Source organism: Agaricus bisporus (genome assembly GCF_000300575.1).
Source record: "Agaricus bisporus var. bisporus H97 unplaced genomic scaffold AGABI2scaffold_7, whole genome shotgun sequence".
Classification (NCBI taxonomy): Eukaryota; Fungi; Basidiomycota; class Agaricomycetes; order Agaricales; family Agaricaceae; genus Agaricus; species Agaricus bisporus.
The window spans coordinates 361,138-374,864 of NW_006267370.1; the positions used below are offsets into that span (position 1 = coordinate 361,138).

Here is a 13,727-nt window from a genome sequence, read left to right on the forward strand (position 1 = left end):
CAAAGCTGGTGACTATCCCAGCGCCATTGGACACTATACGGCAGCCGTTCTAGCTGATCCCAAAGACCATACGTATCCTCTCAACCGAGCGGCGGCGTACTTGAAGCTAGGCAAGTACGTTTTCTTTGATGATACCTTTTTTCTTCGTCGGTAGTATACCCAGCTGACTTGCCTCGTGTAGATTTGAAGACGCCGAACGCGACTGTACGAAGGTTCTGAATTTGAGTCCCAAAAATGTGAAAGCGTACTTCAGAAGAGGCCAGGCCAATGTTGGTCAAAGTAGATTTATTGAAGCTCGGCGAGGTATGCTCTCTGTCCCCATCGTCATACACATTCATTATAATTCGGCTTATCTCCTAGACTTCACGGAAGCAATAAAGCTAGAACCGGACAACAAAACTACCAAGGAAGAACTCAGAAAAATTGCTGAGCGCATCGAGACCGAGAAGCGCAGGGTACTTTCCGCAGTGACTGGACTAGGAATATGTTAATCATGTCATCAATTCTAGAAATCTGATCTCCGTCAAGTTGATCCTATATCTAAAACTGCACCGGAATCCACCCCTGCACCAAAACGTCGACGCGTTCCAATCGCTATCGTTGATCCGTCTGCATCTTCCTCGACAGAAACTACCGCTCGGACAGAGCGGAAAGGAGCTCCGATCGAGGCTGTTAAACCTTCTTCCTCTGGTTTCGATATACAAGAGGTTGCTTCACGTACACTCAAGGACTCCGACGCGGCGGCAACAGCTTCGGGACTCGGTGATCCACCTACACCTCAAACACCTCCGGCAACCTCGCCTTCATCAAAAGCGGCCTCTTTTGCAAAAGCGAAAGAATTTCGTGAAGCGAAGATAACTAAAGTAGGGGGTGGTATATTCCGCGCGTCCGGACAACATACAATATTCCCCACTAGGACTGTAGGTTCTCCTTCACCTACGTCGTCGCCTGATCCTGCCGTCAAACTTGAAAATGGGGAAAGTCCTGCCCCTGTGGAGGAACCTTTGTCTTCAATTGAAACTCCTCCTCAGGAGAAAGCTACTGTATTATCTGGAAGCAACGAGGATCCGAACCCATCAACACCTGCGACATTATTTGATTTGATTCGGGCGTGGAGATCGGTGCTCACGAGCGTGGAACGATGGAAGTTGCTACAGGTAATTTATCTATTATCTATCTGTTATTATTTATGATTTCAAACTGATTTTGACTGATCAGACAATCGCTCCTTCAAAAATACCATCATTCTTCAAGACATCTCTAGAAACTACTTTCTTAGTTTCAATACTCGAAGTCTTCCTTGTTGTTTTATCCTCGCAACCGACGCCGGATGATACGCATAGTGTCAGAGATTATATGGACAATCTAGCTAAAGTCGCGAGATTCCCGACGCTTGTCATGTTTCTAAGTGGGAAGGAAAAAGCGATTGCGAGAGAAGTGTGGAGAAAACTTGGTTCACAGGATAAAGCTCCGGGCGCTTGGAATGTTCTCGGTAGTCTAAGATCGTAGACGCATGCATGGTCTGCAGTGCCTCGGTGATGAATTTGTATCTCCCTCTTTTGTGGCGATGGAGATTCTTGTAGAATAGGTAGAATGATCTATATCATTGGCTAGCTGTACATGTTACAGTGTAAGACTGGGAGTCCCCTTACAGTTTACATGACAAGTACATACTAAACAAAAGATTTTAATAACCAGTAGTCAATAATATAACGTTGGTCATCCCCATTAAAAGCACTATCTGATACCTCTTAGATATACAGCTTGTTTCCTGCATAAGAATCTCGTCTGGTTTAAGCCTGCCGTTGACTCAATGCCGCGTGCTTCAAGAAAAAGCTCCTCGGTATCGCTGAAACGCCTCGCGCGTAGATCTGGTTTGTATAAACCAACTCGTCGTAAATAATCGCTGGCACCTTCTCATTAACCATGCATGATCCCGGATGTATCTTGACGATCTGAGGAAAAATAGATCCGAGATTTTAAGAAATAACTATACTATTATTAACGTCTACTCACTGAATGTCCCATAGTCTGCTTATACGATCCGTCTGGCTGCAAAAATGCTGAATTTCCAACTAATCCATATCCAAGGCTCTTGATGACCGGATCTTCGTTCTCGCCACAAGAACTATTTGGATCCAATCCGACTTTCCTACAAACGTCAATTAACTGTTCTCTGATTTTCTTCCCCTCGATCAAACATTTCTCATTGATAAAGTGTTTTTTACACCACTCTTTTCTTTGAGATTTGCTCTCACTTTTCGAGATTTCCTCGTATGATCGGAAGGTATTGAGGATAGTCATATGATCACCGGAGGGATGACGGAATTTTCGCCGAGAGTCTGATGCTGCTTCACGTTGATCGGAGATATCGAGGAAGAGTTTGGAAGAGGAGGAAAGAATGGAGACGATAGTGAGGATTTCTTTGGTACAATTATGTTCTGAGGATGCGAGGATGGAGCGGGAAAGATGAGGTTCGGTAGGGAATGAAGCCATTCGACGACCTGTTGAGGTCAATTTTTGTTCTTTGTCAATGGCACCGAGGAGCCAAAGAGTTTTGAGTGCAGAATAGACTGTTGGTGATGACATCAGAAATGTAGAAGGTATGGCAGAGGTTGCGATACTTACTGGCGTCGATATCAGGTTTATCCATGAGATCAAGTTCTTCCATGTTCTGGCCGATGCATTTTAGTTGAAGGATGCTAGATGTTAGACTGCAACGGAGGATCTCAGGTTCGGCTGTCCGTTTCATAGATTCAAAAGCTTGTTCGGTATATAGACGGAAGCAGACGCCTTTACCCTAGTCATTTAATTTAAAGAAAACGAATTGGCTCTGAAACGTCGATGCGCACCTCACGACCTGCGCGTCCAGCTCGCTGCATGGCAGATGACTTTGTAATATCCCTGGTTAAGAGTGTGTCGAACCCTGCAATGATACATAAGTCGCAGTGCAGATGAAAGATTTTAGAGCATACCTCCGCCTGAATCTCTTGCTAGATATTGTTTCTCTTTACATTTCCCGGTATCAATAACATATTTTACACCTGGTATTGTGATGGAAGTTTCGGCGACATTTGTTGCAAGTATACATTTTCGGGTGTTTGAAGGAGCAGATTCAAAAACTTTTGTATTTTTATGCGCGGATTGGGATGCATACATTGGAAGTATGAGCACCTGGAGACGAGTTAAGAATTGTGGACTGTGAAGCAGGATATATAATACTGACATCCATCTTATCCGCAGGTAGCCTTTTAGCAAAAAAGGTTATTGATTTTTCGAGGCTTTCAATATCTTCCTGTCCTATAGCATTTTTCAGTTTAAGGACTCGGAAAAAGTGGGGTTTAGGTTCACCTGGCAAGAATATTAAAACATCTCCCGGTGGTTGGTCTACATGTACTTGAAAAAACGTCCGCATAGCTGCATCTACATAGTCTACTTGACTCTCGCTCGAGTGGTATATTGTGACGGGATGCTGCCGTCCCTTTACATATATAATTTTGGCACTGGAAACTGCATGAGTATCTCCTGGAGTAAGACAGAAAAGAGGGTTCACTTATGAAAGAATTTGCTGAATTTTTCGGCGTCAAGCGTGGCGCTCATGATGATAACCTTCAGAGGGTTCATTTTATCGGCATTGCCTTTGCCTTTGAGATCCAGAGTGATGTTCCTCCTTTTTTGAATTGTTTTAAGGTTTGCAATGAGGAGATCGGTTCGCAGAGTGCGTTCGTGAGCTTCGTCGACGATAATGACGCTGTATTTGCTGAGTAGGGGATCCGACATGAGTTCACGAACAATCATTCCGTCGGTCATGTACTTGATCCGAGTTCCAGAAGTATATTTTTCGTCGAAGCGAACGGAATAGCCGACAATATCGCCGACGGAGGCACCCTGTTCTTTCGACACGCGATCCGCTAGGGACGTGGCGGCGACGCGACGGGGTTGGGTGACCGCTATCATGCCTTTGCCAGCTACGCCGTTTTCCAACAAGTATTGTGGAACCTCTGGTACATATGAGCTATTGTCAGGGGAGATACATAAAGCTGATTCACTTACGAGTTGTTTTTCCGGAACCCGTTTCTCCTAGAAGGACAGTAACATCGTGTTTGCCGATCTCTGCAACGAGAGCATCTCGGCCTAAACGACACTGTAAATAGCCATTGAACCAAATGTTAAATTTAGGCATACCCTTAGCAATTGGAAGTTGCTTCCTCTGTTCCTGGAGTTGCAGATCGATTGATGAATTCGATCGAAAATTTTTTGACCGGGAACTTTCCCCAACGCCGTTTATACGGTTCAGATTATTGTGACCATGGGGTTTTGGGACCTTATATCCGTTGACCAGTTTCTGAGGCGTTGTACCGTTCAATTCGGTGGCAGATTTCCTGGGCGACTGCTCTTCGTCTGGGGCATCGACATATCGAGGTTTCTTGTGCTGGTGGCTGTGACCGTGCTCCTTGTGGCGCTTGCTGCTGCCTGAGCGTTGCTTGAAATCAACAGAGAGCATATGTTTGCGTTTCTGGGGCACTGACATGGTCATACATGGGAAGAGACTGGGGTAGAAGATGATCAACGACGAGCTGGGTCAGGACCAACAGGGCCTCCCACAAAATCCGCCTGCCCTGTCACGCATAACCTGTGACTCTCCCGCGTCGCGCACGCCTGCGTGACCCGCAATATTACTTCCTCCTCATGGACAACAACCCTCGCTGGCGGCCCCAGGACCAGTACTTCTACCACCAGGAGCCACCCGAGCAGCCCCAGCAGAACATTCGCTATGGCTCTGCCGCCGCCGACTCTGTTCACCATGCCCAGGGCCTTCTGGCAGTATACCCGATGGCTTCTGCTACCCCAACAAATCATGGTATTGTCTTGTATCTGGCTTGGTTCGCTTTTGCTGACTTGTGACCAGCCGTGCGGCATATGAACAACATGTACACTACTGCGGCGCCCCCGACATTTGCTCAGCCGTCGTACTATGCTCCCCGTACTTCGTATTCGCCCCAAGGGAATCCGCCGCCATATTCGGAGTATGATCATCAAGTTCGATATCTCTCTTCACCTCAACCTCCGGTGAATGACGGGGGGTACTGGACAACCGCGCGGGATAATACTGTCCGTATACTAGCGGATCAACCAGCTTCGTTAGTCCAGCAGTTTGATCACATATATGCGTCTCATTCTTACTATATGCTCTCAGTTCTTATCGTTATCCCGCTCAGCAAAACTGGCGTCCTCCACAGGGTCCCGTATCTTCCTTTCAACCGTCACCTTTTGCGCAATCGGTATTTCAACGCACCGCTCCCCCAAATAATGCGTACCCGACACCTTCACCACCGGTAATGCAGACCTCATCGTCTTCTCTTGCGCATGCTTTAGGTCCCCCGCCTCATGTGCCACAAAGACTTCCTCCTGATCCGCGACCCCCTCCACCGCAAAAGGTTTATCGCCCGGAAGAGTCGCGGGCATTTTTCAATACCTTCCTAGAGCAAAAGACTCGAGAAATGCAGATTGCAATGCACCCTCGATCTCGCCCTGTAGCCAGTCCATTCAAAACACCTGCTCCAGTAAAGGCGTCTTCTCCTGCGAAAACGCCTGTTCCAGTGAGAACGCCTGTCACGAAACTCACTGCTGCCGCACTGAATCAGCCATCCCCCCAATCGAGTCCTGATCCGTTGTCTATCATGACGTACAGTTCTCCGGTCCCTGTTACTCCTCGTAAGCGAAAGCCAGTCGTTGAAATAGAATCTCCGTCTTTGAAGCGTCTGCAGACGATGCGAGATGAGTATGTGCTACCAACGCAGCGCTCCTCCTCTGCTTCAGCAGCATCTTCTGTTCCTACAACACCAACTTCCAACTCGGCCGCATCCACTAATTCAAAGGGTCCCACTCCCACTCCCAAGCGCACTCCAAATTTTGCGTACGTTTCGGTCCCTCGTCCTACCTGGGCGACACCTTATACCCGACCGAATGGGTTTACCACACCCTCAATGTCACGCAGAAAATTCAAAATGGACGACCACTCACCTGATCTCGGTGGTTATGGTCCCGTGGATGGGGATGGGAGTCCTATCAAACGCCGTAATATAACGGATTCAGCCAAAAGTTCTGTTCGTAGAACGGGAGACCGCGACGATCGTGGTGAGCCCTTTTCATACTTTCCCCCGCTTGAACGCAAACTGATTCCCTGTTTAAGCCCCACTCGAAAAGTTTTTATGCTTAATCGAGGATATTTTCGATTCCGAAGACGCCCTACCCGCCGAGATCAGCATTAGTGACTTACCAGATTATTTTTCATCCCTTTCGCTCGATTCCACCCAACCGCAGTTGCATTCTAATCATATTCGTAAGCTCACGAAATATATTGGTCAAGTGGCCCGTCCGAACCAGCGACTCCGGAACACAACTGCGGGCGTCATGAATACGCCACGGACACAGGGACGCATGGCCCAGATTGATACTCAGGTTTTATCTCGATTGCTCAAGGTTTTGGATCGATCTGTCAAAACCGGTGAGGATTTGGATCCCTTCAAATATGTCGCACCGTCCGCAGGGCCTCCTAAGAGCTCTCCTCGGAAAAAAGCCGCGAAAGCCAAGAAACCAGATACTTCTCAATTACAGACGGTTAAAGGAGGTTCGGATGATACCACTGGTCAAGATACTGATCGTAGAAGTACTGAAGAAGAAGATCGTGAGCCCGAAATAGAGCTGACCAGCGCCGATCATAAACAATTGACGCGGTCCTTAAACATCGCTCGAGAGAGCATTCTGGCTGCCGATTGCTGCATTGCGTTGCTTGGAAGCGACAGACTGACCAAACAGGTACGTGGCGAGGTACCTAAGCGGCACAACTGCTGACAAGTTTTCTCAGTTATATTCTGAAGAGCTGATCATATCTTGCTTCAATGCCGTTAAAAACCAACTTGAGAAGATCATTTATCCATTTGTAGAGACGTCAACAGGAATGGCCTTCGAATTTGGCGGTAATCCAATGCTCCGTTTTGTCGTTCAGGACAACTCCTCGACTGCTTCGTCTCATCGGAAGCAACTGAGCGAGTTGTTCCAGGCCTTGTCCAGCGTTATCCCGCGCATCAACAATCTTCTGAATGCTGAAACTGTTGCGATGTCGGATACAATTATCATTTCCGCGGTATACATTGCAATAGGACCATTTTTCGTCGTTGAAGGGGAAGGTGAATCGAAAGGCAAAAAAGAAAAAGACAACGTCATTTTGAAAACTTTTGGTAAGAGTGCTATGAGGGGTCTGCGCTTAGACGCCTTGGGTTTGATCAGGAGTGTTAGTCTTTCGCCTTTCTCTCTTTATCTCTCTCAAAGCTTGCGTATTGATCTGATCAAATTTTTTGATGCAGATCTTCGCTAATAATGAGAGCCAACGGTCATGGATTATCGAGGAGATTCTGACTTCATTAATCAAGCTATCAGATACGAAGCAGAAAGCCGGTTCATTCCGGTAAGTCATGCATAGCTTGAGTAGGTCTCGATTATTGATCAGAGTTTAGACTCCGCGATGGTCGATCTATACGAACGGTTTCTGCCTTGTTGTTGCAACTCGTTCAAACCTCAGCGCATGACGTACGACTGAAAGCGAGAAAAATAGAGAAGAACAGACAGAACCAGTTGGCTTTGAAACGCCAAGAAAGCTTTTCGGAAAGTCAACAAGCACAGGAACCTTTTTTGGATGAGAATGACCATGAGGTGAGCGTACATTACAGATGATCGAGCGAATGTAACGTTTTGTTTCATGCAGGAAATCGTGCTTTACAAAGGAGGCTTGGATTCGGCGATGCAAGCTGCGAAAACCATTATTGGCTTTTTGACTAAACGTTCGGGCAAAGGCAAGACAACGAAAAATTCCAATGAGGCGGAGTATCGCGCTATTTTCGATAACCTGATCGGTGATCTTCTCGTTGTGCTCTTCTGGCCGGAATGGCCAGCCGCCGGAGTTTTGTTGACTATGATCTGTCGATACATGGTGAGTCCAGTGTTCATTTTTCTCGTGCGGCATTAACTGAACATTGGTGGTACGCGCTAGGTCAACGCGCTGAGCGACAAACATGTGAATGCACAGATTGATTCGAATGCAGCCAAGACGATGGCGCTCGATCATCTTGGTGTCATTGCTGCCAGAATACGATCCGCAACGCTCAAGTACCAAGTGAAAGTGGATGAAGAAGCCAAAGTCCGACCATTGAGATCAATAGATGAGGTAAGTGCTTGAGAGATTCCCTGACGCTGGCCTCTTACCCTTTCGGCCCTAAGATCGTAGATGGACAAGATATCAAGGCATTCGAGCGCTTGTTGAAGGCCCACAGAGACGTCATGGCTCATATCGCTAGGCGGTCTTCCGAAGACCAAGCATACGATGTAAGTCTGCGTGGTCTCTGTCCAGATGGACAAAATGTTGATAGCATTTTCTAAACTTTCCTAATATAGAGTGCACGGGAGCTATCGGCAGCAATCCTAGGACAGGAACTTGCTACTGCACTTCAGCAACTGCAGAAGTGGATCGAGATGCCCGAGTTGGATGATGATCTCGACCTTAAGGATCCTCGGGATACCAATAAGATGCTCACCTTTGGCCGCAAAGTTAGGGGTGCATTAAGGGACGTCTGGAAAGATCCTCCTACGGACGTATTCGATGTTGGGTATGGAAGCCTCTTCCCATTTTCCGAAATCTTGCGTTGAGAATGTCTTTTTAAGGTCACAAGAAGAAGTAGATCGGATTGATCAACTTGGAGAACAGATTGGGACACTTCAAGCCATGCGCAGCTCCTTTGACCCAATTCTGAACACTATCGTCGCATCGCTGAATGCGCCAGTCATTTTTATCCGTACGAAGGCACTTCGTGCCCTTGGACAGATTGTCACCAGCGATCCCGCCGTGTTGTCCATGGTGAGTTGAATTTCTTTTGGCAAGCTTAGTGTTTGCTCACGTGCACCTTTAAGCCAATCGTTCGTCGTGGCATAGAAAACCACCTGCTTGATAGTTCACCTGCCGTTCGAGATGCCGCAGTTGAGCTGATTGGCAAGTACATGATTGACTCGCCGGAGGTGGCGGGGAACTATTATCAGAAAATCGCTGACCGAATGGCCGTGAGTGTTATCTAGGTATCTTCTAGGTGGAAGTTAACGTTCTCCCTCCAGGACACTGGTCTTGGTGTGCGAAAACGCGTGATAAAGCTCCTTAAATCATTTTACAGTGTCACTCACGACAACAACTGCAAGATTGATATCGCAACTCGGATGGTTGCCCGGATGATGGATGAAGATGATACAGTGAAAGAGCTCGCCATCAAAACCATTGAAGAGTTATGGTTTCCCACTGTGCCCACCACAACAGTCAATACCCGGACCAAGTCCGCCCCCGCTGACCACAATCAGAGTGACAAGAATTCAATCCTTGCGAAAGTGATTGTAATAATGGGCACTGCCGCTCAATTTAAGGAGCGACAGTCGCCACTTGAGGACTTATTACACAAGATTATGGCCGAAAAGCCGGAGAACGAGGTTCCAGCTCTCCATGCTCGATATTCAGAAATTTGCGAGACGTTGATAGATGGATTAGTGGATGCTACGGACATGCCGGGATTTGTAAGCACTCATTTTCTGCCGTCAATATTTCCAGACTAATAGTAGGATTGCTTGAAAGACGGTTGTCAACTGCATACGGACTATCTACTTGTTCACTTCGGCATACCCACCAGTGCTCTCTGGTTCAAATGCGTCGACATTGCTTCCGTACCTCAAAAGCACTTCATCGGTGAGTGTATATGGTGCCTTTGTGATAATTTTGGCTGACAATCGATTGCAGAATGAGGAGTTAATAACGACCGATTATCTACTCAAAGTTTTCCGGGTATCGATCCCCCACATGTCACCAACGGCAGGCAAGTTTGGGCAAGACCTGCAGCTGGCCTTGCAGCCCATGATCATCAAACCTTCTGGAAGTGGTGGCGTTCAAGTAGGTTTCGAATACTTGCAAGGATGGTTTGAACTGTCGCTAACATTGGCTTAGATTCTGCAAGAGGCTGTCGGTTGCATGTGTGTAGTGGTACAACATCTGACGCATGACTTCATTCGCTTGGTGAACCTTCTCAAGTCTTGTAATGGTAATCGTCTGTCAATGATTTTGAAGATTTTTCGCTGAATTACTCTTAGCTCGCCTCCAACAAGCCATCAAACGCCCTACCGCGGCGCAGATGGAGGATAAAGAGACTCGTCCACTGGTGATTCTAATCCTGATCGTCGCCCTACTAGGGGAACATTGTCGATTTGATCAGCTGAGGGCGGAAAATACAGGTACGCTTCGTATCACGCCACCTGTGTTCTATCCTAATTCTTTCTACAGATATTGCAAAGGAGATCGATGCTATCTCGAAGGTCAGTTTTCTAACTTTGCATGTATGCAAATAATTAACGGAGTCTGTAGGGATCAATCATAGAGCATATCTACGACACTTTATTACAGTTATACCAGAAGTATCATAGCACGCCGATGCTTCGTGGGAGAACCCTACAGTGTCTTGGTACGTTCACACAATGTCAATCACGTACTACTTGTTCACTTAGTCTTCTGTGTACAGGCTTCCTATTTCGAGCACAACCCACTTTGATGACTAAGGAGCGCTCCGCTAGTGTCATGGACGCCATCTTTGCCTCACCGGAAGAAGATGGTAAAGGCCGCTTGCTCAGGATCATGCAAGAATTCTTAGTGTCAGAGTCTGAAAAGAATTCTGCGAGATTGAAAGGTGTGCCCGAGTTATAATCTCCTGTGCTTCATACCCTTATACGCTTTTCATCTATAAGAAACGACAAAGGGTAAGTCAAGCAAACCCACCAACATCAATATGGACGAATTAGTGGGGAACACTGATGGTTTTGCGGACTCTGTGTATGTAGTGACAACTTACCCCAGTATCGGAACCTCATCGTCTCTTGCAGTGTCAGTTCTGCCATTGTGCAACGGTATCTGGATCAAGTTCTCGAAGCTGCCCTCTCCCCTGCATCCACAAATCAGGGTGCTGCTGTGGATGTTCTGAGCTTTACAATCAAGCAGGGTTTAGCTCATCCACTCCAATCCTTCCCCGTCATCATTGCGCTTGAGACCAGTCCAGTTACCAGTCTGAGCAATCGTGCTACCGCTCTACATTCGATCCTCCAAGGAAAGCATGCCTCACTGATCAATACGAGATACATTGTTAGTGCGCGAGCTTCTTTTGAATATCAGAAGAAGATTGCTGGATCTCAGGAAGTGAAAGGTCAGTTGCTAATAATGCAATATGTCCTTTTTGGGTGAGACTCAATCATCTAAGGTTACCGCACCGAACCCAGCCCTGTTGCACTGTTACAAAGGTGGTTTTCGCTCGTCCGAGAGAAGAGAGTCCAGCGTCAAGAGTTCCTTAAATCTCTGGTCAAAGTATTCCAAGAGAACTCTGATTACCAGTCAACTCAAGTGAGTTTACCTGCCCGTGTGACACGATATAAGCTTTGACACAGGAACAAGGACGATGTCGATTTCATGAGGTACATGGCTGAAAATTTCGCCATGTTCGACTACAAGACTCAAGAAGAGGTTATTACTGTGATAAAGCACCTTACCGTTGTCTTGTCAACGTCCGGCATGCATCTACTCGAGATGATTTCACCTTCCCATCTGCTAAGTCAACTTCGTGCACCATTGGAGACCGCGCAGGAGAGCGCCTCTCAGACAAATCCTGACACCGTGCGTTGAAACTCATAAATAGCTGCTGTAGGTGTTCTTACCTTCATGTTACAGAATGCTATGGTCGTCGACCCGCCTTCAGAACCTCAAACTATTTCAATGGTCCCCATTCCAGTTGAAGACAACCTGGACAAGCTTCCTCTAATGCGCACGAGCGTGATTATTGCTATGGTAATGCTTCTAAAAGCACACCTTAAGTCACTCTATTCAATATCCGAAGAGTATGTTAGCGTTTAACTGTTGTTTCCGTGAGCTTATCCTCTTGACAGAAAATGCAACAAATTTGTTGTGGGCAAAAAAAGTGCTGCAGGCGACAAACCCGCTACCAGACGAAACGATAAACCTATCTCATGGAATCGGTTACCCTATGCCACCTCTCCGATGTTGACGACCGAAGACATTCAAGTTCAGAAAGCTAAGGTAAGCTGAATGCGCTCTCGAGCACTCGATTCGGACTAACGATCACTCTAGTTCCTTGACATTTGGAATGAAGATGGTGTTACAGCTGAACCTGACGACGAACTTGAATTTGCCTGAAGCTTTATTAACTTATAGACTGCTCACATTCATCATAAACTTTAAACCGCATGCTTCGACTTCGTTTCTCTGTTTCTCTACTCTTTTCCGGTTTTCTTTGTTGCTCAATTTTTGTTTGCGGATTCCAGGCATAATTGTAGGGTATTGACAATCATTAATTAGAAAATACCAATGTAGACTATGTAATTGTTCCTAATTCTATGTCTCTTACTTCGCCGTGGACGGCTGCTCTAACTTTCCGTTCTCGAATATAACCGGACCTCTAGGCATTTCCCCCAAAACCTTCTTAGCAGCATCATCTAAGCTGGGCTCCTCAAAATTCCATTCAAATGTGCCGCCATAAGTTTTCGGCAGATCTTCAGCGTCAATGAGTTCCAAAAGGTTTGAACCTGGATCTTTCCCTAGAATCATTATCTTGTTTCGGGTCCCTTCGTCGAACCAACCCTTAAAGCTAGTGAGAGGATATTCCGCCATGATGCTGACCCTTGCGATCTTACCTTGATCCAACCCCAGACGGTGGGGAAAAAGGAAGGGGCGTTGACAACGGCAATCGCCCCGAGTGTCTCTGGATAATTGGCCGTCGCTAGACGAGATGCATCTTGCAAGTGATTACGCAACCGCCACATGGCCGTCAGCGAGACACCACCCAAATCGATGATGGATGTGGTACAAGATATCGGTGTTGAATTGGAGGGATGTGGAAGGGCACTGCACAAGGGGAAGCAGAACCTTGCCATGAACTCGTACAAAACGATACTAAAAAGATTATGTTTAGCATATATGATCAAATAGGACACCTTGTAACACACAGACATTGGTACCGCCTATCTGGAGGTACGGCAAATAGTTCCTTCTCCAAAGGCTCCAAGGCAGCCAATCGATAGACATAGAGGGGTAATCCTTTCTTACCGTAAATGAGAATGAGAAGTGAACGGTTGATGATTTATACATACTTTGTCCCGACGGCCTGTCCACCTTGGATAGTACCTCTTCGAATGCTCAAACTCTTCAGAGTCAAATGTCGCGTAAAGATTATACACATCATGTTTTGACCTCCAAGCCTCAGCATCTTTAAATTGCTTCTGTGCTGCAGCTGGTTGCCAGCCTCTCGCTCGCAGAAAACGTCTAAGAAGAAGAGGACCCAGCGCGATGAGATGAAGGCCCTATCATATATAAGTCTTGCTCACTTACAGCAGCGTTGCGTCGTCGTGTGAAGCCACTCGACCTTCAGTCGAGGCCCTGTAAAGATCGGCCTTCAGTAGGTTATCCTTGAATACCGCCAAAGCTTCTTCCTGTTCGGCCGTGAGATGCCCCAGATGACCGGCAAATTCTGGTGACACAGACGAAGAGTTGGCCATCGTCATCTATCGATGTAAGGTGAACGGTTTCAAGATGCCGCAGTGCGAAAAATAACCGATTTAGGGGGTTTATGATATGACGTTTACTCCTA

At 46.7% G+C, this 13,727-nt stretch overlaps 4 protein-coding genes across 4 annotated transcripts; 2 read left to right on the forward strand and 2 right to left on the reverse strand.

Moving 5' to 3' along the window:
* Positions 1-1,286: 1,286 nt before the first annotated feature.
* AGABI2DRAFT_223688 (hypothetical protein) lies at positions 1,287-4,243 on the reverse strand. The gene is made up of 10 exons (XM_006462340.1): positions 4,186-4,243; positions 4,054-4,134; positions 3,554-4,001; positions 3,352-3,503; positions 3,227-3,300; positions 2,976-3,174; positions 2,853-2,926; positions 2,629-2,800; positions 2,017-2,573; positions 1,287-1,955 (listed from the first exon to the last, which is right to left on the reverse strand). The coding sequence occupies exons 3-10, from the start codon at positions 3,955-3,957 to the stop codon at positions 1,794-1,796; spliced, it is 1,794 nt and encodes a 597-aa protein (XP_006462403.1). The 5' UTR covers positions 3,958-4,001; positions 4,054-4,134; positions 4,186-4,243; the 3' UTR covers positions 1,287-1,793.
* A 66-nt stretch (positions 4,244-4,309) lies between these two features.
* Positions 4,310-4,477, forward strand: AGABI2DRAFT_151870 (hypothetical protein; the record flags this gene model as incomplete). The annotated part of the gene is made up of 1 exon (XM_006462341.1): positions 4,310-4,477. One exon carries the CDS (start codon positions 4,310-4,312, stop codon positions 4,475-4,477), a length of 168 nt encoding a protein of 55 aa, XP_006462404.1.
* A 212-nt stretch (positions 4,478-4,689) lies between these two features.
* Positions 4,690-12,425, forward strand: AGABI2DRAFT_223689 (hypothetical protein; the record flags this gene model as incomplete). The annotated part of the gene is given in 29 exon segments (XM_006462342.1): positions 4,690-4,861; positions 4,910-5,084; positions 5,198-5,564; positions 5,646-6,138; positions 6,194-6,819; positions 6,869-7,294; positions 7,368-7,468; positions 7,518-7,713; positions 7,766-7,990; positions 8,051-8,224; positions 8,278-8,382; positions 8,452-8,663; positions 8,719-8,911; positions 8,965-9,111; positions 9,163-9,609; positions 9,668-9,778; positions 9,830-9,979; positions 10,034-10,127; positions 10,177-10,317; positions 10,367-10,398; positions 10,448-10,544; positions 10,602-10,766; positions 10,825-10,948; positions 10,960-11,276; positions 11,331-11,470; positions 11,522-11,740; positions 11,795-11,961; positions 12,010-12,160; positions 12,212-12,425. The coding sequence occupies 29 exon segments, from the start codon at positions 4,690-4,692 to the stop codon at positions 12,275-12,277; spliced, it is 6,033 nt and encodes a 2,010-aa protein (XP_006462405.1). The 3' UTR covers positions 12,278-12,425.
* On the reverse strand, positions 12,416-13,666 carry AGABI2DRAFT_223692 (hypothetical protein). The gene is made up of 5 exons (XM_006462343.1): positions 13,469-13,666; positions 13,231-13,402; positions 13,075-13,181; positions 12,775-13,033; positions 12,416-12,721 (listed from the first exon to the last, which is right to left on the reverse strand). The coding sequence occupies exons 1-5, from the start codon at positions 13,639-13,641 to the stop codon at positions 12,485-12,487; spliced, it is 948 nt and encodes a 315-aa protein (XP_006462406.1). The 5' UTR covers positions 13,642-13,666; the 3' UTR covers positions 12,416-12,484.
* Positions 13,667-13,727: the final 61 nt, after the last annotated feature.